Genomic DNA, 22900 nt, shown 5'->3' with positions numbered 1-22900 from the left:
GCAAATGAGGCCCCTTTAGCTGCTATTCTCATTACTATTTGCTAATAGTAGACCAGCCTTTACCGCCTGGTGCCTTTGGATACGCTGGCTGGGGCTGATGGAAGTTGTGGTTCAAATCATCAGGAGCGCACCAGGTTGGTGAAGACATAATTAGACATTTAGGCTGAATTCCCATAACCAGTTGCCTGTAAGTAAATTCCATTGAATTCAATAGGGATTACTTATGAGTAGACCTATAGAATTGCACTGTTCATACATTGGGAAAAGCTTTATATGAATAAAGCAGAGTGGAATGGTGGCAATCACACAGATGTTTCCTAGAATAGCAATTTCTTATGTGTGTTTATTTATTTAAAATATTTCTATCCTGCCCTTTTACCCTATAGAGGGCGGGTTACAAAAATAAAATCAAACACATACATAATAAAATTGTAAACAATAAAATCACAAAAACATTAAAATATATTAAAATACATAAAATACTATACATATATATATATATATATATATATATATATATATACACATACTACTAGGGTAAAATTTAACGTAGAAGGCATAAAATCAGTGTCAGGCTCTAACTTGTAACGTGTAACTTGTGCTGTGAAATCTCACACAGTCAAAAGAATTTTCTCTCAGCTGTGACCCCAAAGTACCATATCTGAAAGCTAAACAAGCCAGAAGAATAATGGCAAAAACATTTCTATAGCTGCTTAGTGTTTCCATATGCTAACCAATGTTCCTATAGCATTAAAAAGTTCTGTTACAGCAGCCTGTCAGTTGTCAGTTCAGATTTCCTCTTACAGCTGTTACCAAGTCTGCATTAAGAATATCTGGTTGCTTCAAACATCGTAAGTATACATAGTCCCGATAGAAGATAGTCAAAAGTATGTATAAGACCGGGGGTGGGGGGATCTTTTCTGGCCAGCGGTCCCAATCTTAAATCTCTCCGACCCCTGGTGAGCCAAATTTGACAGGTGGGCATGGTCACCCACCTGTCAATCACCTGATGTCATAGTAATATCAGGTGATGCTGCATTTTGAAGCCCTGATTGTTAGGATGTCAAAGCACAGCGTGGGGCTTTCAAAGAATACTTTGTAAACATCTCCATGCTGCTCTTTAAACCTCTGGTTTTCAGAGGTTCATAGACCAGTATTGAGAGGGACAAACTGTTTCCATTGAATGGAAACCTCTTCCCTCTTCTTGAGCAAAGGAACAATCAGGAGCTCACTTTAAGCTTCAGATTACAGGAAGCCAGATTTTGACTGAACATCAGAAAAAACTTCCTAAATGTTACAGCAGTACAACAATGGAACCAATTACTTATGGAGGTGGTGGGCTCTCCAACACTGGAGGCATTCAAGAGGCAGCTGGACAGCCATGTGTCAGGGATGCTTTAAGTTGGATTCCTGCATCGAGCAGGGGGTTAGACCCTATGGCCTTATACGTCCCTTCCAATTCTACTATTCTATGAATGTTCCTTTGAAGCCCTGCTTTTACCAACACCACACCCAATGTCATACATGATGTCAGATGTAGTGTCAGTGAGTGTGACTTCCCCAAAATGGCTCAGCAGGCCAAATGGGGAGTCCTGGTAGGCTAAGTTTGGTGCGCTCTCAAGGTTCCTCACCCCTGCTAAAAGATTTGTTAAACTAAAACACACGGTCTAAAGGTGTGTGATCCTACTCAGAGTAGACTCAGTGAAGAGTAACACATTTAGGTTCATTAATTTCAGAAGGTCTACTCTGAGCAGGACATTGTTGAATACAACCCACAGACTTTGAATAGATGAAGGGTTTGGACAAAGTCACACAGCATTCAAATGAGAACTACAAAGGCTGAGTGAGGTGCCTGGAGGAAAACCATATGAGGAAATAGATTTTGCAATATTAAGAGTGTAATATATATCTGGACTATTTTATGTTTCAGTGGGGCCTCCTAAAGCAGCTAAGTTAATTTTTAAACCATATATAGAAGAAAAAAAAGACTCACCACCCGCTTTTCCCGGAAGTCAATTCCTACTGTTGTGATGAACTTTGGGTTGAACTTGTTATCTGTGTACCTGTACAGGAAGGTGGTCTTCCCAACCCCAGAATCCCCGAGGGCCAGGAGTTTGATCAGATAGTCATAGTCCCCATCAGTCATACTGCTGACCTTGATGAACCTGTAGAGTAGGGAGAAAAAGAGAGAGAGAAAAGTTTGGTATGAAGACAGCAAGAAAAACCAGTGCCAAACCCACCCACCCCCGTGCTGGAAACATTCTTAAGTTCCACTGCGAGTGCAACACTGTGTCCCTCTTACCCAAGGTGAGGAGCTTTGCCAGACACTTTTTCTTCACTGCTCCTCCCTTCCCTGGAGAAAATTTTGCCCTCCCTGTTAAACCACAGCTAAGGAACATATATTACAACCAAATTCTTTCAGAATGGTTCCCTCCCGCCAGCATTTTTTTTTTAATTAGAGCTCTTCAGCTATCAGTTTTCATCAACTGTTCCTAATGAGCTTTACTTTGCTGTTTTATTGCTGCTCTGGATATCTTGCTGCTGTTTCCCGAACTGTATTTTAGCTTGCTTTTGTTGTTGTTGTTACCATGTTTTATATATTCTGAACGATGATGTGAGTATGCCTTTGGGCTATAGGCGGGTAACAGATACCAAAAGAAATACATAAAAATGATGTTGGCTCCCAAATAAGAAGTCTGCACCCACATTTATCACAGTTTAAGCTAACTAGGGTTTCTTTTAACCAGTATTTCAAGGTTTAATGGTGGTTCTAAAGCCCAACTAATGGGGAGCCTAGATTATGCTTAATGGCAGCTCAGCATCTGAGCTAACGTGTCCCTCAAATGTGACTACAAGGGGAGAATTTCCTCCCAAGAGGAGTATGAGCAATCCTACAACTTGTTTCTAGTCTTCTACCAAAGTTAAGAGGGAACCAGAATGATGTCCACACCAACCCAAAGGCTGCATACACATGGCATTTCATTCTAGAACAGAAGTTCCCAAACTGAGGTCCAGGGACCACCAGTGGTCCACAAGCTACATTCAGGTGGTCCGCGGCATTCTATGGAATAAAATGGTAATACAATAAAATACAATACAGTACGGCCCGCTTTTTGGCGTTCCACTAATACAGCGTCTGAGAAGGGCATCGGTCACCATTCTGATTCAGTCTGAGTTGTGAGAGAGCGTGTTTGGGGTTGGGGGCTGTTGTTTTTTCCTCCCCACAGCTTGCACTTCTGGTCAGCGGTGCCCGTTAATGCGGCCCGCCTGGAGCACAAGTCGGTTGTGATCGGCAACACTTGCTACTGCGGCCAGCTTGGAGCTTGCGGTGGCAGCGGTTTCTCTCCCTCTCGGCTGCAGGTATTAGCACAGCCCACCCAGAGTGCGTGGCAGCGGATCTTCAGATAGGCAGCAGCACCATTTCAGCAGCCATCAGTATTAAGGTAAGCAACGTGAGTACAGATTAGGCTTTTACAGTACAGTATATGTATTTGCAAAAAAAAAGGCTATGTTCCACTTTAGCGCGACTTTTGCATTTCGGCGGGGGTCTGGAACCTAACCCGCCCTATGAGCGGGGCCCTACTGTATAAGAAATGAAAGCAATAAAGAAACAATTAAGAACCATATGGCATACGGCACAGTGAATTACAATTGGTACAACAGGCAGAAAAATCATTAAGTGGTCCTCCAAGATCCTCAGCAATTTTCAAGTGGTCTGCGATTTATTCTGGAAAGCTAAACCATGAGCCTGGTTTAGTGTGACATGCAAACCAGGTCACTGTCAAGATATCCTTTGTAAATGATACTCCAATTTATTTGAACATCTGAGTATCCAACTCTTTTTCATGCCACTGAAGTCGAATTGAAGTTTCACTTTCTTTCAGAACACACTTGTATACCGGAAAAGAATTTAAAATCCCATTGCAGAGTAGATGACAGAGCTTCTGACATCACATAGGTTTCTTACCATTTTTCAATAACCAGAAGCACCAACAATTTTCCTCTTGACCAAGAAAAGTGTATAGCAATTAAACTTGAGTATTCCTCAGTCTAGATAGCCTCTAGGAAAGGTTATTGAGCAAATACTGCCTGTTGAAATATTAGGTTTATTCCCCATCTGAAAACCGATGTTAGGCCAAGTTCTTTTTTTGTTCTGCAGAAATAAGTTTTCCTAATTTTAGCTTGTACCTTAAAGAAAGAGGTTCAATTATTGGAGGCTTCATCACCATTACCTCTTCAGACTGGGATGTCTGATAGCCTTGCTTTGCATGAAGTACTGTCACAGCCAGTTATTCACACCTACAGCTTTTGTGCCCAGATACTTTTAATCAACTCACTTCCTCCACTAAGCCCAAAACTAATTACAAGCCTATAAGGCCCCACAGAAGCCCAGGATCACCAACTCATTTGCTAACGGAATCCCTAAGGGTCCTTTCAGAATTATAATCTAATTCAAGATATGTTCTGAACAACTTTATTACTTTTGTCCTTGACAGCTCATTCATCTTGCTGTTACCATTGCTTAAGGGGGAAAAAAGAGGATTGAATTTACTACACAGATTATGTAACACAAACCCCACCACTGACATATGGGAAGGAAAGAGATATCCTTTTCCCCAAACACACTCCATATAAAAAGGCTGAAATAATGAATTGTAACGGCGCAAGGAGGGAAAGCTACCAGAAGCAATATTCTCAGGAGACAATTTTTGCTCTTTTTGGAGGGTAGAGAAAAAACCAGCAATGTTTTCATTATACTACAATCAACAGAGCCATAAGCTTGTGGGACAGGATTCATCTTAGGTCTTCTTCTTCCACAAGCTTGGGGTTTGGATGGGGGTGAATCTGGAATTCATGATCTTATATGAAGCTAAAGTGAATGTAGTCTACCATGTACTTTGGATTCCATGAAAGCTGATGTTAATAAATATTAAATATTAGGCAGGTGCCATCTCTGTTATCTTTTCGGCGCCTATTGAAGACTTTCTTCTTTCAACAAGCTTTTTAAGTTGAGACCTATCCCAGTCTGTGTCTGTGTTGGAATTGCTTTTTAATATGTTTTTTAAAAACCTTTCTTTCCCTCTAAACAATATGTTTTTTAACCCTTTTTATTTAAGATGTTTTTAAAGCTTTAAAAAAATGTTTTTAAAGTTGTTTTATTTTAGTGTATTTTAAGGTTTGTTTTTATGATGTTTTGATGTGTTTTTAGTGCTTTTGTTTGCCGCCCTGGGCTCCTGCTGGGATATAAATCAAATAAATAAATAAATAAATAATAAGCTCAGAGAAATGCTGGATGCGATTCTATTGTTAGACATGCTAATGGGGAAAAGGAGCCCAAGTTAAGGTTTATTAAGTTAGGTTTATTGATTTTATATAATGCTCCACGCTAAAAAAAGTTCTGAAGCAATTTACAATCACAGTTAAAACATACAATAATAAAATCACATAAACATTATTAAAAACAGATTTCATAGTACAATCACTGATGCTGTCAAAATGCCTGAGAAAACAAAAATGTCTTTTCCTCTCACTGAAACAAGTTTGGTGCCAGGTGGGTCTTCTTGGGGACAGCATTCCATAAATGGAGGGCTACTACAGAGGAGGCCGATTCTCTTGTCATCAACCTCTGAACTTCCCTTAGAGATGACCTACACAGAAGGGTCTCAGATGATAATCTCAGGGTTCTGGGTAGGTTCAGATGAGGAGAGGAGTTTTTTAGGTACAGCCGTTCTGAGCTGTAATGGGCTTTAAAGGTCAAAGGCAACCCTGAGATCACTGGCCGAGATAAAGCTTTTAACTGTTTTTAGAATTTTCTTTAAAAAAAGGTTTATCATTGCTGCGTCTGCCACCCTGGGCTCCTTCAGGAGGAAGGGCAGGATATAAATGAAATAAACAAAGATAAATAATAAAATAATAATAAAAACCAGCACTTTGAATTGGGCTGGAAACAAACTGGTAGCCAGTGCACTCAGACCAGAACAAGTATTATATGTTCACACCTTCTTGTTCCAGTCAACAATCTAGCTGCCATCTTCAAAGGCAGCAGTATCATATTGGCCACCTGAGGCAGTCACCACACACTGCCTAACAGTAGAGTGAGCTCAGCTCTGAGTGAGAGTTCATGACGATGGAGTTACTAAAGGCCCAGTCACACACAAAAAAACCCAATGAGAAATTAAAACAAAAGACATATAAAAAAGCCAATCTAGCAGCACAATTTTCTTTTTTCTTTTTTTAGCGAGGAGCTGCTATGTTTTGTGCACTGTTATTTCATAGCTCAAGAGGAAGAGGAGACAGAATTGCCTAGGTGGGCAAACGGGTTCCTCCCTCTTGCATACGCCATCTTGCCTCCGTTTTTTCAAGCTGCTTCCAGCAGGGGGAGCCAGAACAACAAGAAGCAGCACATCCTCTCATTCTTCCACCCAGTGCAGATGGGAGGAATTAAAGAAGTGGAAGGATTAGCATAGCTGTTGAGGAAGGCAACACTCACTCAAAGCGGCCAATGAGAAATTCTTGTAGCAGATCAAGGCTCTGCACTGTTGATTTGCTATTGATGTGTCTAACATCCTCCCAGCAAAGACGTAGTAACAAGACACATTGAAACTCCTGTAGCAGTCTTCTCTTTAAAAGCATCTTACTTCTCTTTCCTTTAGCTCCAGAGTTCTCAGAAGGGACACGCACACAAGATTACGCAAAGTTTAACCCTCCTATGTTTCTCTGTATGCACACCATGAAGGAGAAAAAATTACGGTTTCAACCTTCTGTGCTTCTCTTATCGCATATTAGCTCAGTAGCTTGGCTGGAGCTTCTTTGGTAACTCCCTTTGCATTTCTGAAGGCAAGTGCTCAGGTGACCTGAGTCAAGAAAGTCAAGACTTTGATCAAGGCCATCCTCATCTTCTATTCAACTAGTGGATCCTTACTTCTGTATTTGACGTTCTCAAGTAGCAAGCATAGATTGCATGAGAATTTCTTGGTATTCTAAAAAAAAAAAAGGTAAAGGTGTCCCCGCATTTGTAGTGCAAGTTGTTTCCAACTCTTAGGGTGACGTCTTGCGACGTTGACTAGGCAGACCATATATATGGGGTGGGATTGCCAGTTCCTTCCCTGGTCTTTCTTTACCCCCCAGCATATGCCGGGTACTCATTTTACCGACCACGGATGGATGGAAGGCTGAGTGGACCTCGGCCCCTTTTACCGGAGATTTGACTTCCTCCTTCCATTGGAATCGAACTCTGGCCGTGAGCAGAGCTTTGGCTGCGTTACTGCCGCTTACTGCTCTGCGCCACGGAGGATCTTAGTATTCTAAAGTTGCATACAAAATACTGCTGTAAACTGATAAGCGCCTAAGAAGAGCCATGCTGGATCAAACTAAGGGCCTGTTTACTTCAATGTCCTGTTTCCTGCAGTAACCAACCAGATGAATACAGAAAGGCTACAATCAGGACTTGAGATTATTATTATCATCATCATCATCATCTTTATTTATACCCCGCCATTTTTCCAAAACTGGAACTCATGGCGGCTTCCAGATAAAAAATACATATAATTAAAAACATACAAAGTCTACATTAAAATAAGATTAAACCATTTCCAATATTAAAACCATACACACATATAGCAAAAAAAGTTCAAACTAGTTTAAAAATGATATAATAGACATTAGCAATGCAGCACCCTTCACGCCCTATCCTTAGCCTTCAATTCCAAAGGCTTGTTGGAATAGGAAGGTCTTTGCTTGTCGGCGGAAGGACTGCAAAGAGGGGGTCATTCTTACCTCCCTAGGAAGGGAATTCCAAAGCCTGGGGCAGCCACCGAGAATCAACACCAAGATCAACACCTTCTCCACCATACTGCATCTGATACTGGAGGTAATGTATAGCCGACACAGCTAGCCGCTATTTAATCATATCCTCCATGAATTTGTCTAATCCCCTTTTAATGCCATCTAAGTTGACAGCTGTCGCCACTTATTTTGTGGAAGCAAATGCGATAGTTTAACTATGCTATGTGTGAAGAAGTACTTGCTTCTTAACAAGTATTGTATTTGGAAATGGCTTTTTTTATATCATAATGCCATTATACAAATCTATGATGTAACTGCATTTGAAATACTGTGTACAGTTCTTGTCACCTCACCTCAAAAAGGATACTGTAGAGTTGGAAAAGTTTCTGAGAAGGGCAACCAAAATGATCAAACAGATGGAGCGGCATCCCTATGAGGAAAGGTTGCAGCATTTGGGACATTTTACTTTAGAGAAAAGGCAAGTAAGAAGTGACATGATAGAAGTGTATAAAATTATGCATGTCATGAAGGAAGCGGATAGAGAAAAGGGTTTCTCCCTCTCTCTCTCGTGGACATCCAATGAAGCTAAATGGTAGAAGACTCAGGACACACAAAAGAAACTTAGAATCAGAATTGTAGAGATGGAGGGGGCCTATAAGGCCATCGAGTCCAACGCCCTCCTCAATGCAGGAATCCAAATTAAGCATACCAGACAGGTGGCTGTGCAGCTGCCTCTTGAAGGCCTCCAGTGTTGAAGAGCCAACCACCTCCCTAGGTAATTGGTCCCACTGTCATACAGCTCTAACAGTTAGGAAGTTGTTCCTGATGTTCAGTTGAAATCTGGCTTTCTGTAACTTGAGCCCATAATTCTGTGTCCTGCACTCTGGGAGGATCGAGAAGAGATCCTGGCCCTCCTCTGTGTGGCAACCTTTCAAGTATTTGAACAGTGCTATCATATCTGCCCTCAGTCTTCTCAAGGCTAAACATGCCCACTTCTTTCAGTCTCTCCTCATAGGGCTTTGTTTCTAGTCCCCTGATCATCCTCGTTGCCCTCTTCTGAACCTGCTCCAGTTTGTCTGCATCCTTCTTAAAGTGTGGTGTCCAGAACTGGATGCAGTACTCAAGATGAGGCCTAACCTGTGCCGAATAGAGGGGAACCAATACTTCAAGTGATCTGGAAACTATACTTTTGTTAATGCAGCTTAAAATAGCATTTGCCTTTTTTGCAGCCACATCATACTGTTGGCTCATATTCAGCTTGTGATCAACAACAATCCCAAGATCCTTTTCACACGTAGTATTGCTTAGCCAAGCATTCCCTACCTTATAACTGTACATTTGATTTATTTTTCCTAGGTGTAGAACTTAGAATTTTTCCCTGTTAAATTTCATTCTGTTGTTTTCAGTCCAGTGCTCCAGCCTATCAAGGTCCCTTTGAATTTTGTTTCTGTCTTCCATGGTATTAGCTATGCCCCCCAATTTTGTATCATCTGCAACTTTGATAAGCATCCTCTGTACCTCCTCATCCAAGTTGTTAATAAAAATGTTAAAGAGCACTGGGGCCAGGACCGAGCCCTGTGGTACGCCACTCATTACTTCTGCCCAGTTAGAGAAGGAACCATTGATAAGCACTCTGCGTACAATTCTGGAGCCAGCTGTGGATCCACCTGATAGTTGTTCCATCCAGCCCACATTTAGCTGGCTTGCTAATCGGAATATCATGGGGCACTTCGTCAAAAGCTTTGCTGAAGTCGAGATATATTATGCTGAAGTCAAGATATATTATGTCCACAGCATTCCCACAGTCTACCAGGGAGGTTATCCGATCAAAAAATGAGGTAAGATTAGTCTGGCAGGATTTGTAGGAATCACTGTGTGGCTTCTAGTAATCACTGCATGCTTTTCAAGGTGACTGGCCGCTTTATAATCTGCTCCAGAATTTTCCCTGGGATTGATGTCAGGCTAACTGGTCTGTAGTTCCCAGGTTCCTCTTTGTTGCCCTTTTTGAAGATAGGGACAACATTAGCCATCCTCCAGTCATCCGGCACTTCACCTATCCTCTACAATTTTGCAAAGATAATAGACAGTGGTTCCCGAGAGTTCTTCAGCCAGTTCCTTCAATACTGTAGGATGCAGTGGAGATTTGAACTTGCTTTTGGCATCTCTCGCTAGCCTCAGCTCATTCTCAGCTTTAGCCTTCCTGACGCCATCCCTGCAATTCTGTGCTACCTGTCTGTACTCTTCCTTTGTGGTCTGGCCTTCCTTCCACTTCCTGTATGTGTCCTTTTTCATTTTCAGCTCATCTCTAAGCTTTCTGTGAAGCCGCACTGGCTTCTTCTGCTGTCTTCCCCCCTTTTTCCTTGACAGAATTGTTTCCCATTGTGCCTTTAGAATTTCCTCTTTTAGAAACTCCCACCCATCTTGTACTCATTTTCTCATTAGGGTTGCTTGCCATGGAACCTTGTTAACCATTATTCTGAGTTTATTAAAATCATCTTTCCTGAAGTCCAGGGTAGGCATATGGCTACTCTCAACTTTTGTTTCATTTAAAATCAAGAACTCAAGTATAGCATTCTTTCCCCCAGATTTCCCATAACTGCCACTTCACCTACCAAGTCATCTCTGTTGGTTAGAATCAAGTCAAGGGTAGCTGATCCTCTAATTTCTTCCTCCACTTTCTGTAAGAGAAAGTCATCTCCAACACAAATCAGGAATTTCTGGGAGGGGCCATGTTTGGCAGAATTTGTCTCCCAACAGATATCGGGATAACTGAAGTTCCCTATTACTACTACATCATGCCTCCTCGAAACACTGGCAATTTGCTTTGCAAAAGTTTCATCTTCGCCTTCTCCTTGATTGGGTGACTTGAACTATTATTTTCCTTTTATTCCTTGCCCCATTCATTTTAATGCAGATACTCTTGGTGGAGCTACCAAGCTAATCCTCCTGTACTTCTGTGCAGGGATACATATTTTTAGCATATAGTGTGACTCCGCCTCCCCTTCTATTCCTTCTGTTCTTTTTGAACAAGTTATATCCTTCAGTCGTGTATTCCAGTCATGGGAGTCCTCCCACCAAGTTTCAGTTATACCTTCAACCATGTCAGAGATGTTCCAAAGCTGTTGGCATTTTCACCGACTACCATCTTCAAATCAACTGAAGAAAAAGAAAAAAAGCACTTAGCAGCTCATTTCTCTCCCCATCCATTTATGAATGTTGATATATTCTCCATCTCTCAGCAGTGCTGTTGCATACCATCAAGAAAAGTAAAGATTATCACAAATGGTAAGTTTGTTCAAGAGATTTTGGAAGCAACCTTTAAAAAATGAAACCTTCTCAATTACATTGTTTTATACTCATTGCTAAGCACACCTCCACCTGCCCCAGTCTTGTCTGCCTGGAACTAAAGTGCTCTGGATCCAGTTTTAATTATTGTTTAATAATATGTTAATGCTGTTGAAAGAAGCAATGGGCTTGACTCCAACTCTTTCCAGTCCTCCTCTCTCAGCCCCATTACTTTCTTCATCTACCAGTATGAGCTAACCAGAGAGTTTCATTCAGTAACAACCAAGCTGAAATTCAACAGAACATAATTTTGGCCATCCTGAAACTGTTGGAGAATTCCCCCACTCCGCTTGACAATATATTCAGAAAATATACACACACACACACACAATTTCACCACACAAAAATAGGATGGGGAGTTTCTGGAAGGCTATATTTGCACAGTAGAAAAAAGGTAGAACTTCCTCCTCTCCTTCAACACAAAACAGGTAACAAGCTCAAGTACTGAGATTGTTCCTTCAGTTAGTCACATCTACAACAGCAGACTAATGAACTGATCAAACAGCATTTCTCCCCTTTTCTACTTGTTTATTTCCCCCTGTCCTCTCTTCCTGTTGGCACATTCTGTCTACCTTGCTCTTTGGCTTTGCTAAAGAAAGTGGTCCACAGACCATTGCTCCTCCAGGTAAAAGCTGAGTTGGGCATCCCAGCTGATTCTCTCTCAGGAATCTACAAGGCTAGTCCTTGGGGCCTCTTCACAAATTGCCTTGGGCCATTTATTTCCCCAAACTCTGAAAGTGTCCATCTATATGAGCTCTGAGCTCCAACCATGTCAACTCTGCAAGCAAGTCCAGCAATTTCCAACATTTCCAAAACAGACACTGAGATAACAGAAGCTGCTGAGGCTTCACTCTGCCAGAAGAGTGTGCACGCGTGAACACATACACACCACTGTATGACTGCATAAGGCTTCATGGGCATAGATGTGCCACCCGCGATAGGGAGAAAAGAGGGTGTTTTGGGGGTGTCAAGGGAGGCCATGGATCCATAGGATTCTAAGCTTTGTTATTCCAACTCCCCCCCAAAAAGGGCCCAGAGTAATTTTCCTCCTATTGGAGTCAATGAATGGGGGAGAAATGGATGGAGAAAACAGCAAGAGAGAAAGTCACCCCCAGCTGCTGCTCTGGATGCAGCTAGGTGTCAGGGCTTTGGATGTAGCAGTTGCTGTACCGCAGAAGCACTTTTAGTCTCAATTCTAAACAAGCAGATTTAAGAAGGATCTGAATATAAGCAATGTGCCATTTCAGCCCTGAGAGGCTGAACTCCAGTTAACAGCAAAACAGGAATATACACCAGCCATAACAGCCCTACTGTGCTAACAGAAGTGTGCAGGTGCAGCTATCAAGGTAGATGATCAAGCACTTTAGCATGAGTATTTGAGGAACAATACAAACAAGTTCACAGTAAACACAGGTTTGGCATAAATGCAATTAGAGCTAAACCCATTTGTACCCAGCAAACCACTTCCACCCGTCTCCCAAATGCCATTCTCCCTCTTCCACTTGCCTGAATATTCCACACTCCAAGCAATCTCCTCCCTTCCAAATACAACCCCCAAAACAATTCACTGCATGCACACCAATAAAAAATAAAAATAAAAACATTGCTTAAAAACTGTATGATCAGAACTCTATTGTCTGAGCTATACCTTCCCAAAATTCCTTAAATGCTTACAATCTTGGCACCTTAAAAAGGAAACCAAAGTATTTTACAGTATACCAATACTAAAAAGCCCAATAATATATTAACAATTTAATCTGTCAACATTGAATTTCCTTTAGAAAACAGGTCATTCAACTATCACATCCTGTTCACTTTCCTTATTTGCTGCACAAGAAACAGGAGTCTTCATACAGTGCAAGGCTATGAGAAGTAGGCTCCACATTTAAAAGCTATTAGAAGCTAACTATAAAATAATAAATGCTCTTTTGCAAATGGGCAGCTTAACAGAAGGGTGTGATAGCCTGACCACTGTAGTCCATGCACTGGTAACCTCGAGGCTGGATTACTGCAACACACTCTATGTGGTGCTGCCCTTGGCCTGGCCCAGTAGCTCCAGCTGGTGCAGAATGCGGCAGCTAGACTGTTGATGGAGTACATAGCTGCCAACATGAAATGCCATTGTTATAACATTTGCACTGGCTGTCCATCTACTACTGACCCAGGTTCAAGGTCCATGTATTAGTTTACAAAGCCCTGAACAACTTCGTTCCCAAATACCTTAGGGATCACCTGAATCCTTATATCCCAGCTCAAACACTGAGAACATCTATGGGAGCATTGCTGTTGTCCCCCAAGTTGGTGACACTCACCTGATATCCACATGAAGCTAAGCCTTCAGTGTTATTGGCCCACTCCTGTAGAATGCTCTTCCAACGGAGATTCAGCAGGCGCCTTCCGTATTAACTTTCAAATGTTTGCTGAAAAAGTTTCTTTGCTGCCAGGCTTATGCAGGCAGTTCAGGAAAAAAACATTTTCCATAATAGTCAGCTGATGCTTGTGATCTGTTTTGATTACTGTTTTAATTTTTCCATGGTTTTTATTGTATTATAACTGTTGTTGTTTTTGTGTGGTTTTTATTGTATTATAATTGTTGTATTTATCTTTATAATGAAAATGCAGTGTATAAATAAATACGTTAAGCCAAGTAAAATGGTTGTCCTCTAATATCCTGAAACATACTCTTAAGACGTGTGTATTACACAGAAACAGGTTAACTATTGATCACATTCCTATAATCTTTTAATTTTTTTTTGTTAAAACTATCAGGTGCAGCACAGCCATTCCCCTTCTCTAAACTCTGTTCCAGGCAACTTGGAATTTGTCCCTCTGTGCTCTTATAGGCCCTTTTAGCCATGGTTTTGTGTTACATGCACAAGTAGCAATGAGCCTTCCCAGTGCCCTCTCCTCTTTACAGCTGTGCTACAGAAGAAGACTGGACATTTTAAGCTAATCAGAGGCTCCTGCGCACATCCAAACTTGGGGGAACTATGATTGGCTTAAAACTATGGTTTGTTAAAATGGTGGCTTGTGATCCTGACTTGTTCACTAACCACAGTTTAAATTAATCGGGGTTTCCTGTGTTTAAATGTTATGGGGAACTCCCTTTGCACTCCCTATGCAGGGGCAGGTTTGTAGTTTGGGGGTACTCCTTAAGTGCATATGCCTAGCTTTAGCTGGTATGCCAAGTACAGATGCCCTGGCTATGGTCACCCATACCCTGGAAATCTCCATACTAGACCACTGTAATGTGCTCTGCATGAGGCTACTCTTGAAGATGGTCAACAACTTGCAACTAGTGCAAAATGCTTGTAGGATTGAAAGGTCAAGCATAAGTAACTCTCATTTTAAAACAACTTCAGCGGTTGTCAATCATTTTCCAGGCCCAATTCAAGGTGCTTATACTTAAAGCCCAGAACAGCTTGGGATGTAAATATAGATGTCTATGAGAACACCTTCTCCCATACCAACCTGTCCACACCTTAAGATCAGACGATGAGGAACAACTGAGGATCCCTGTTCAGGATGAAGCACATAGTGAGCCCATGGAAGGGCCTTTTCAGTGGTGGCTCCACATCTGTACTCTCCCTTCTAAGGTGTGTCTAATTACATGGTTTTCTTTTAGTAAACACTTGAAGATGCACCTCTTTGGCAGGCTTTTGGATTCCGTAATTGACCCTGATTGCTGTAACTTATGAATAGTTTGGTGATTACGCTTTCATTATGAGTTGTATGGAAATAATTGTTTTAAGTTCTTGTTTTGTGTTGTTTTTATGTTGCAAATCATCCTGCGGCCTTTTGACAAAGGGTGATATATACACTTCTGAATAAATAACTCCAGTTAATTTAAAAGTGGATCTGAATACTTCCAAATCTCTTCCCCGTGGCTGTGCTGAAGGAGAGGGAAGGAAGAGCACTCAAGCCAGAGACTTGATGCTACTCACAGATATGACACTAAATTATAATTTAGTTTTATATGTGAAATGCATCAGAAGATTATGTATAGGCCCCGAGGGCTCCTACCCCCTTGTGTGGCAGAGGGAGAATTTCACCAACTGAAGTTTTTCCCATCACTGTGCAGGAACAGAATCACCAGCTGGGACTTTTCCCTTCTTTACAAACTCTTAAGAACTACAAGAGCCCTCTCAGAGTCAGCATCTTTTCATACATTTTCCAAGTAGCTTTAAAGCTTTGCTATCAGCACGGCCACTACAACACTAAAATCCTCAATGATGGTTCCAAATAGGGATGGAGGAGAAATTCAACTCAGTTCATATTTAAAGGTGAATCTACGTAATTTGTATGAAACAATACTCAAACCAAAACCATCACTCGAAATTCACACATCTCAGAATTTTGCAGTACAGTTCTCAATCAAAGTAATTATACAGCCACAAGACTGGCTGTATACTATAGCTAGCATGGATTTTTCGCATTCCACAATGTTAAATTGAAAATACTCCCCATGCCATTCTGCTGCTTCCCACAAACACATTTCAAAACAAAACCTTACAAAACTTATAGTCCTGAACTCAGAAACGCTTGTTTAACAACCGTCTAAATTTTCATGGTGATACACACAACAATCAGAGAGAATCCAGAGTTCAAAGTTTAAAACAAGAGGGGGGAAAATCCAGACCCCTTTTGGACTTTTTTCTTCAGTGGTCAAATAATTTGTTGAAATTAATTAAAAATGAGCCATCTTCACAGTGTACCTGTAATTCCATTACTGACCTTTCCCCATACTCTGACCTTATAGAACCATAGAATAGTAGAGTTGGAAGGGGCCTATAAGGCCATCAAGTCCAACTCCCTGCTCAATGCATGTCGTATTGCTGAGCCAAGTATCCCCCATCTTATAACTGTGCATTTGGTTTCTTTTTCCTAGGTGTAGAGCTTTGCATTGATTCCTGTTGAACTTCATTCTGTTGTTTTCAGCCCAATGATCCAGCCTATCAAGGTCCCTTTGAATTTTCTTTCTGTCTTCCATGGTATTAGCTATGCCCCCCAATTTTGTATCATCTGCAAATTTGATAAGCATGCTCTGTAACTCCTCATCCAAGTCATTAATAAAAATGTTGAAGAGCACTGGGCCCAGGACCGAGCCCTGTGGTACCCCATGTGTTACATCCACCCAGTTTGAGAAGGAACCATTGATAAGCACTCTTTGAGTGCGATCCTGGAGCCAACTGTGGATCCACCTGATAGTTGTTCCATCCAGCCCACTTTTAGCTAGCTTGCTAATCAGAATATCATGGGGCACTTTGTCAAAAGCTTTGCTGAAGTCGAGATATATTATGTCCACAGCATTTCCAGTCTACAAGGGAGGTTACCCGATCAAAAAATGAGAGAAGATTAGTTTGGCAGGATTTGTTCTTCATAAATCCGTGTTGGCTCCTAGTAATCACTGCATTGCTTTCAAGGTGCTTACAGATTGACTGCTTTATAATGTGCTCCAGAGTTTTTCCAGGGATTGATGTTAGGCTGACTGGTCTGTAGTTCCCTGGTTCCTCCTCCTTGTCCTTTTTGAAGATAGGGACAACATTAGCTCTCCTCCAGTCATCGGGCACTTCACCAGTCCTCCATGATTTCAAAAAGATAATAGCGGTTCTGAGAGTTCTTCAGCCAGTTCCTTCAATATTCTAGGATGCAGTTTACTAGGCCTTGGAGATTTGAACTCGTTCAAAGTGATTCCTTTACCATTTGTCTATCAATCTCAAGCTCCAATCCTGCCCCTTCTACTTCATGTTTCCCGGGAGGATCACAGACCCTTTTTTGGGAGAAGACTGAACCAAAGTAGGAATTGAGGACTTCTGCCTTTTCTTTGTCATCTGTTATCATTTTGCCATCCTCACTGAGTAGCTGTGCCACCATTTCTTTTCTCTATCTTTGACTATGGACATACCTGAAGAAAGCTTTTTTGTTGCTTTTAGCATCCCTCGCTAGCCTCAGCTTATTCTCAGCTTTAACCTTCATCTTCTGCAGTTTCAAAGTTAAAAAAAATGCATGGCTGATTTTTAATTAATTTAAGACATTTAACATTGGAGTCAATTATAAGTGTGGGCATGCTCAGTAAAAACCAACTGTCAGTATTCTTAAAGCCAGACTCACAGCTCTTTGTCTTAGCTAATCAGGTGGTCACACCCATGCCAGACCTTTATTTCACTTTATAAGTGTGGGCATGCTCAGTAAAAACCAACTGTCAGTATTCTTAAAGCCAGACTCACAGCTCTTTGTCTTAGCTAATCAGGTGGTCACACCCATGCCAGACCTTTATTTCACTTTGGACAGTCATGGCTTCCCCCAAAGAATCCTGGGAAGTGTAGTTTGTGAAGGATGCTGAGATTTGTTAGGAGGCTCCTATTCCCTTGAGAGAGCTCCAGTGGCCTCTGAGCATATGGTGAATGGTGGCAACACCTGCAATCAGCCCAAAGAACAGAAAACAAGACCTGTGCTGTGCTGATCTTGTTTTAGCAGGGAGGAAGCAACAATATTAAGACAATTGATATAGTTCAGATAGTCACTTTAAATATGTTGGATTTACTTTGCAATTTTAGAGAAGCTTTCTACAGTAAATCATTTTCTTTGCTTGTTTCTGTGAGTATGTGAAGTACAGCAACACTTTGCAAAATTTACACTAAAAATCTCCCAAAACAATTGTGGAATAATGGCACTGACTATTCTGCAGAATAGTCCAGTGGACATCAGGAGTGTCTCAGTTTGCACAAGATAAAACAGTGGGAGATGCAACATTTTGTAGCAAATTACTAGGTGTGCTCTATGTTTTTAATTGAGCATGCCCATCTTTCCTTAAATGGGATGGTTTAAGCATAGCAGGATTAAAATATGCATCTTGGGCACACCAAATTTGTTTTTTCCAACAGCTAGATTCATTGCTTAAGTAGCAACATACTGCAATCAGTCTGATTTTACATTAAGCTGTAGTTTCAGATTCAACTGTTAATGCACCCAAAATAGAAATAGAACATAACCTCCAGTTTGAAACAAAAAAAACTGTCCTCACCATTGACACTGACCAATACAAAGGCTTTGAAATTTGTGAAAATAAATTTGACACAGATTTCTAGGATGAATAATGAGAGAAATATAATTTTCTAGGTTAGATTCTCTGTAGAAACAGTAGTAACTCAGGAAAGAAGCAAAGTAGGAAGAACATCAACAAACATACAAAAATGTAATTTTCCATCTTTGGAGAAGGCAGGTGTTGCCACCACTCACCATATGCTCAGAGGCACGTTATCAAATTCTTCCAAACTACACAGGAAGTAGATTGGACTATAAAAGACCAACCCAAATTGTGTTTGCATTTTTACAAATGTGTAGGGCAGTACAATATCTCAGAGCGGACCTGCTCCCCTGGTGCATTCACTATAGGTGCCCAATTTCCCTGCTTTTTAAAGTTTGATAGAAATATCTACTATAAATCTATAGGTACGTTGTTAAACCACAAGGTGTTTTTTTTTTTGCCTATTAGTGAATATCTACAAAAATGCACATACTAAGGTAAAGGATGAATAAAAGTGAATATATTCGTAAAAGTAACAGAGAAATGCATTATATTAGTGAAAAACATGCTTTGCAAAAATGTGTGTATTGGGATAAATTCACATGAAAACGCTGATGAATTTTCATGAGGACTTTTTTAAAGTAAAAAACCCCACAATCATGGAAAACTGAAAATTGGTAAAAGGAGAAACTGAGAGAAACCAGAACTGCCAGATTCACCCATCCCAAGTTCCAAATATGGCTTTTCCATTTAGCTATCGCCTAAGGTTTTTTCCCTCCCTTTTCCCTCCCTTCCCTGCCAAGTTTCTAGTAAGATATTAATAATCCACAAAGGCCCATATCCTATTCCCCCGTGTTTCACTATTTTCAAAACCTGCTTGGTAGCTACATGAATCATTCCTGTCATAGACTCCCATACAACAGGCACGTCTTTAATAAGTACGCAGCCCATTCTGTCATCCATGAGCGACAGAACCAGGTAACCGTGGCTACAGACAATAAAATCATTGTTTAGCTGTGCTCTACCCACCCAGTGCAGAAAATACTAGGCATTTAGCAATGGCAACAGCAATCTGCTACTGAATTCCTGCTTAATAGATGCTACTGCTAGATGACCATTCAAACAACAGCAAACAGGATAGGAAAACATGCACAGGCTTCAGTTCTAACGGCCTGGAGTTGCTATTAAGAATCACACCAAAAGAAAGAAAAGCCATGGAAGGAGCTCTCAAGGGGGAGGGTTATATCAGAGTTAAGAAAGGCTGTGCGGAAACTCAAAACTACAATAAAATCAATCACGCTTGCTCTCACGTCCTGAATAATTTAAAGGCCTTTTTACAAGCATTTAGTCACACAGAAACCCATTCTTCTCAGTGGCATGTGAACAATGTGAAATACAAGTGTTAATTTCAAGGATGCCTCCTTTTTCTTCTCTGCCTTTAATATCTGAGCAACAGACAGAAATTCAACAAGCCACGCTCAGCTGACTGGCTATACTGTACCTTCATGGTAGCAAAAGTGTCATGTGCTGAACTTCTACCTGTAAACATCAGGACCACCATGGTGGAGACCCAGAAAATGGCAATGTAGACCAATTCTAACGTTCAAAGCTGTAGTAACCTCCAGGCAGAATCGTACAAGTTTGGGAAAAGGGAGCAATGCCTACTCCTTCCTTTTACCCTCCTGCATCACCAAATGCAGCTAGAAAGATGGGCCAGGGCTAGGGATGGAGAAGAAATTTGATTTGGTTTGCAGGTAAAGCCAAATTTATCAGATTCGCACTTTCTGAAACAATATGAGAGCCAAAGCACAGCCATCCTTCAAAATTTGCACTTTCAGAATTTTGCAATGCATTTCTCAAGCTAAACAATGCTTACACAAATGTATATTGTAGGAGGGAATTGCAAAAATGAATATATTGGTGAAAATAGAAAATGCATTATATTAGGATAAATTGATTGCAAAAATTACCCACACTTTCCCCTAATCTATGCATTTTTGTAAACATTGCTTGGTTGGAGAACTGAATTGCAAAATTCAGATAACTTCAAATTTCGAAGGATGTCTGTGCTTGGTTTTTCCATTGTTTTAGACAGTGCAAATCTGATAGATCAGATTTAAATGCAAACTGAATCAAATTTCTCCCCCATCTCTAGTACAAACATATGTTAACTACCTGCATAGGCCATGCTTGCTATGGTGATTGCTGTTCACCTCTAGATGCCCCCATTCACTTTTTCTTCTTGTTTCCTGACCCAGTTAAGTGTGACAGTCTTTTTCCTCTTTCTTCATTGTGAAGGAAAACAATGCTATTCCTCACCAGGCAGTACCTAAGGGGGAGTTTCCCTCCTCAGAAAAAAAAGTAGTAGTTCCCCAAACACAGTCTATTACGTTTCCCACCAGTGCTAAAAGTAATTCAAGAGAATACCTGCAGGCAGAATCGTAGGAGTTTAGGCCCTGATTATACAAGACAAATGATATTGACAAATGATATTGCCTGCCCCAAAACCCCAACATGACTTGATTTTGTGCCTTTATCATCCACTTAGTGTGCAGAAAAATAGGGGAAACATCTCACAACGCAGGGAGAAATATTATTGCTAATGCCTGCACATCTAGCTGATCTTAAAGACATAGTTACATGGGTGTTGATAGCCACAGCTCTGCTAAGACTTCACCGCATGGTACAAACATTCCTGTTTTCTCATGCATTTGGAGGTCATGTTTAGACTATTTTCAGCCTCTGTCTGTTCTGCTCTTGTTGCACTGATTGCAACTGTTGATGTTTTAACAGTGTTTTGTTACTTGTATTTGTATTGTTCTGATCAAAATTTATTTATTTATTTAAGGCATTTATATACCTTAGCATTTCTAATCATTAGCATTTCTAAGCAGTGTACATAAAAACACCAAAAATGAAACAATAAAACAATAGAAAATTATCATAGAACTGAACACTACATTTAAATGCCTGATGGAACAAGAAAGTCTTAGCCATGAGCCTGATATTCAGCAAGGAGGGTGCCTGTCCAATCTCAGTTGAGAGGAAGTTCCACAGGTTTAGGCCCACAACAACAGTGTATGGCTTCTAGTAGTTACGAGCTGTGCCTTTGAGCCACCACTGGACCATATATATAAACCTCTGACAGAAAGCAGAATACAAAAGCTTTAAAGAAATAGAAATAAATAGTTTAAACATGGGTAAGCCTCACAACAAATCACCAATTTAGCATGCAAAGTTAACAGAGCAGGTCCCGTGAAGATGTTAACACTACTGAGGTTTCTGTAACTCATTGCAAGTTTTTTTTAGCCTAATTGGGGACGAGTAAAAAATACAGAAGAGTCTCTTCCTCATTCTTATTTCAAAGAAAAAGGAAGGTGGGAAAAAGGAGTTTCCTGTCAGCGAGGCTGAACTCAGGCTTCTCTTTCTGTTCCTCTCCCTTGCAGCCTTTTGGCAGTACAACACTTGCCCAAGGATGAACAACATTCCGAAGGTGCTGGATTTCTGCATTACCACGAATTATCACCATCTGTAGGTGGTATCTTAAGAAAATGAAAAATTAATCTTGTCATCTGGGAGGCAGGAAGGAGGCAGTGTGGCTTCCTTCATCAATGGAAACAATGGCACATTGTGACACACAATTTTTCTTTGAGATCTCACTTGAATTACACCAATTTTCAACTCCATCTTCTAGAAACTAGGAATAACTGCCTTGGTATTTCTCAAACAGAATACATCTATGGAATTGGAAGGATAGCTGTAATGATTTTTTAACCATGGGGTTTTTTTGACGGCGGCTCTGTGCCTTTTAACTGCTATATGACAAGTAGATTCAGTTGGCCCCAAAACTACAACTCTGTGCTGAAGAAAGGTGTTCCTGTTAAATTTATGCCTGTCATACAGCTTTATTTACAGCAGAGATAGGGTATATTTGAATTTCCAGATGCTATTGGACTTCCTGACAAATGGCCACGTTGACTGGGGCTGATAGGGTTTAGAACCCTACAGCAACAACTGGAGGGCTGCAGGTTCCACATCACGGTGCTAAGGCACAAAGTCTATGCCAAATTATATTATTACATCTGAACATAAACCAATATGTGTGTATGTTACATAATATTTCTCTCCCATTTGAAGATGCCTTCAAAAAGAAATTAAGGCTGATACAAATCTACCTTTAATGATGACAGAGGTGCTGAGAAGTTACAGTGGATGTAGAAAGCACTTTTACGGCCCAATTCTGAACAAATTTACATGGAAAGTTTACTGTGACGCATGCATGGAATAGGCCTCCTACCCATTCTAAATTAAGTAGATCCTCCTCAAGTTACCACCAAATCTCTTTTAAGAACATAAGAAGAGCCCTGCTGGTTCAGGCCATACGCCCAACTAGTCCAGCATCCTGTTCTCATAGCGGCCAACCAGATGCCTCTGGGAGCCCTCAAGCATGATCTGAGGGCAACAGTACTCTACAGTTGTGATTTCTGGTATTCAGAAGCATACTGCGTCTGACAACGGAGATAGAACATAACCATCATGGCTATCATTTTCCTAATCTCTTTTTAAAGCTATCTAAGTTTGTGGCCATCACTACATCTATGAGGAGCAGATTCCATAGTTTAACTATGTGATGTGTGTGGAAGTACTTTATTTTGTCTTTCCTGAATCTTCCAACATTCAACTTCATTGGCTGACCCTGGGTTCTAGTATTGTCTCCTCTTACTTGCTTTTTCTCTAAACTAA

At 40.8% G+C, this 22900-nt stretch overlaps 1 protein-coding gene across 6 annotated transcripts in view; it reads right to left on the bottom strand.

Annotated features, from left to right (window-relative positions):
* The window catches only part of RAB27B (RAB27B, member RAS oncogene family), a 188071-nt gene that overhangs the window by 21550 nt on the left and 143621 nt on the right, over positions 1-22900 (bottom strand). For 5 of the 6 annotated variants that reach the window (XM_061614823.1, XM_061614807.1, XM_061614832.1 and 2 more), the window contains exon 2: positions 1994-2165. In XM_061614823.1, the coding sequence (XP_061470807.1) occupies positions 1994-2146 (153 nt within the window). In that variant the 5' untranslated portion in view covers positions 2147-2165. Of the gene's footprint in view, positions 1-1993; positions 2166-10876; positions 10942-22900 lie in introns of all 6 variants that reach the window. The other variant, XM_061614815.1, reaches the window with a different exon arrangement.

The sequence above is a fragment of the Rhineura floridana genome, chromosome 1, assembly GCF_030035675.1.
Source record: "Rhineura floridana isolate rRhiFlo1 chromosome 1, rRhiFlo1.hap2, whole genome shotgun sequence".
NCBI lineage: Eukaryota > Metazoa > Chordata > Lepidosauria > Squamata > Rhineuridae > Rhineura > Rhineura floridana.
Note: the sequence above shows the minus strand (reverse complement) of the source record. Positions and strands in the feature narration are given on the sequence as shown.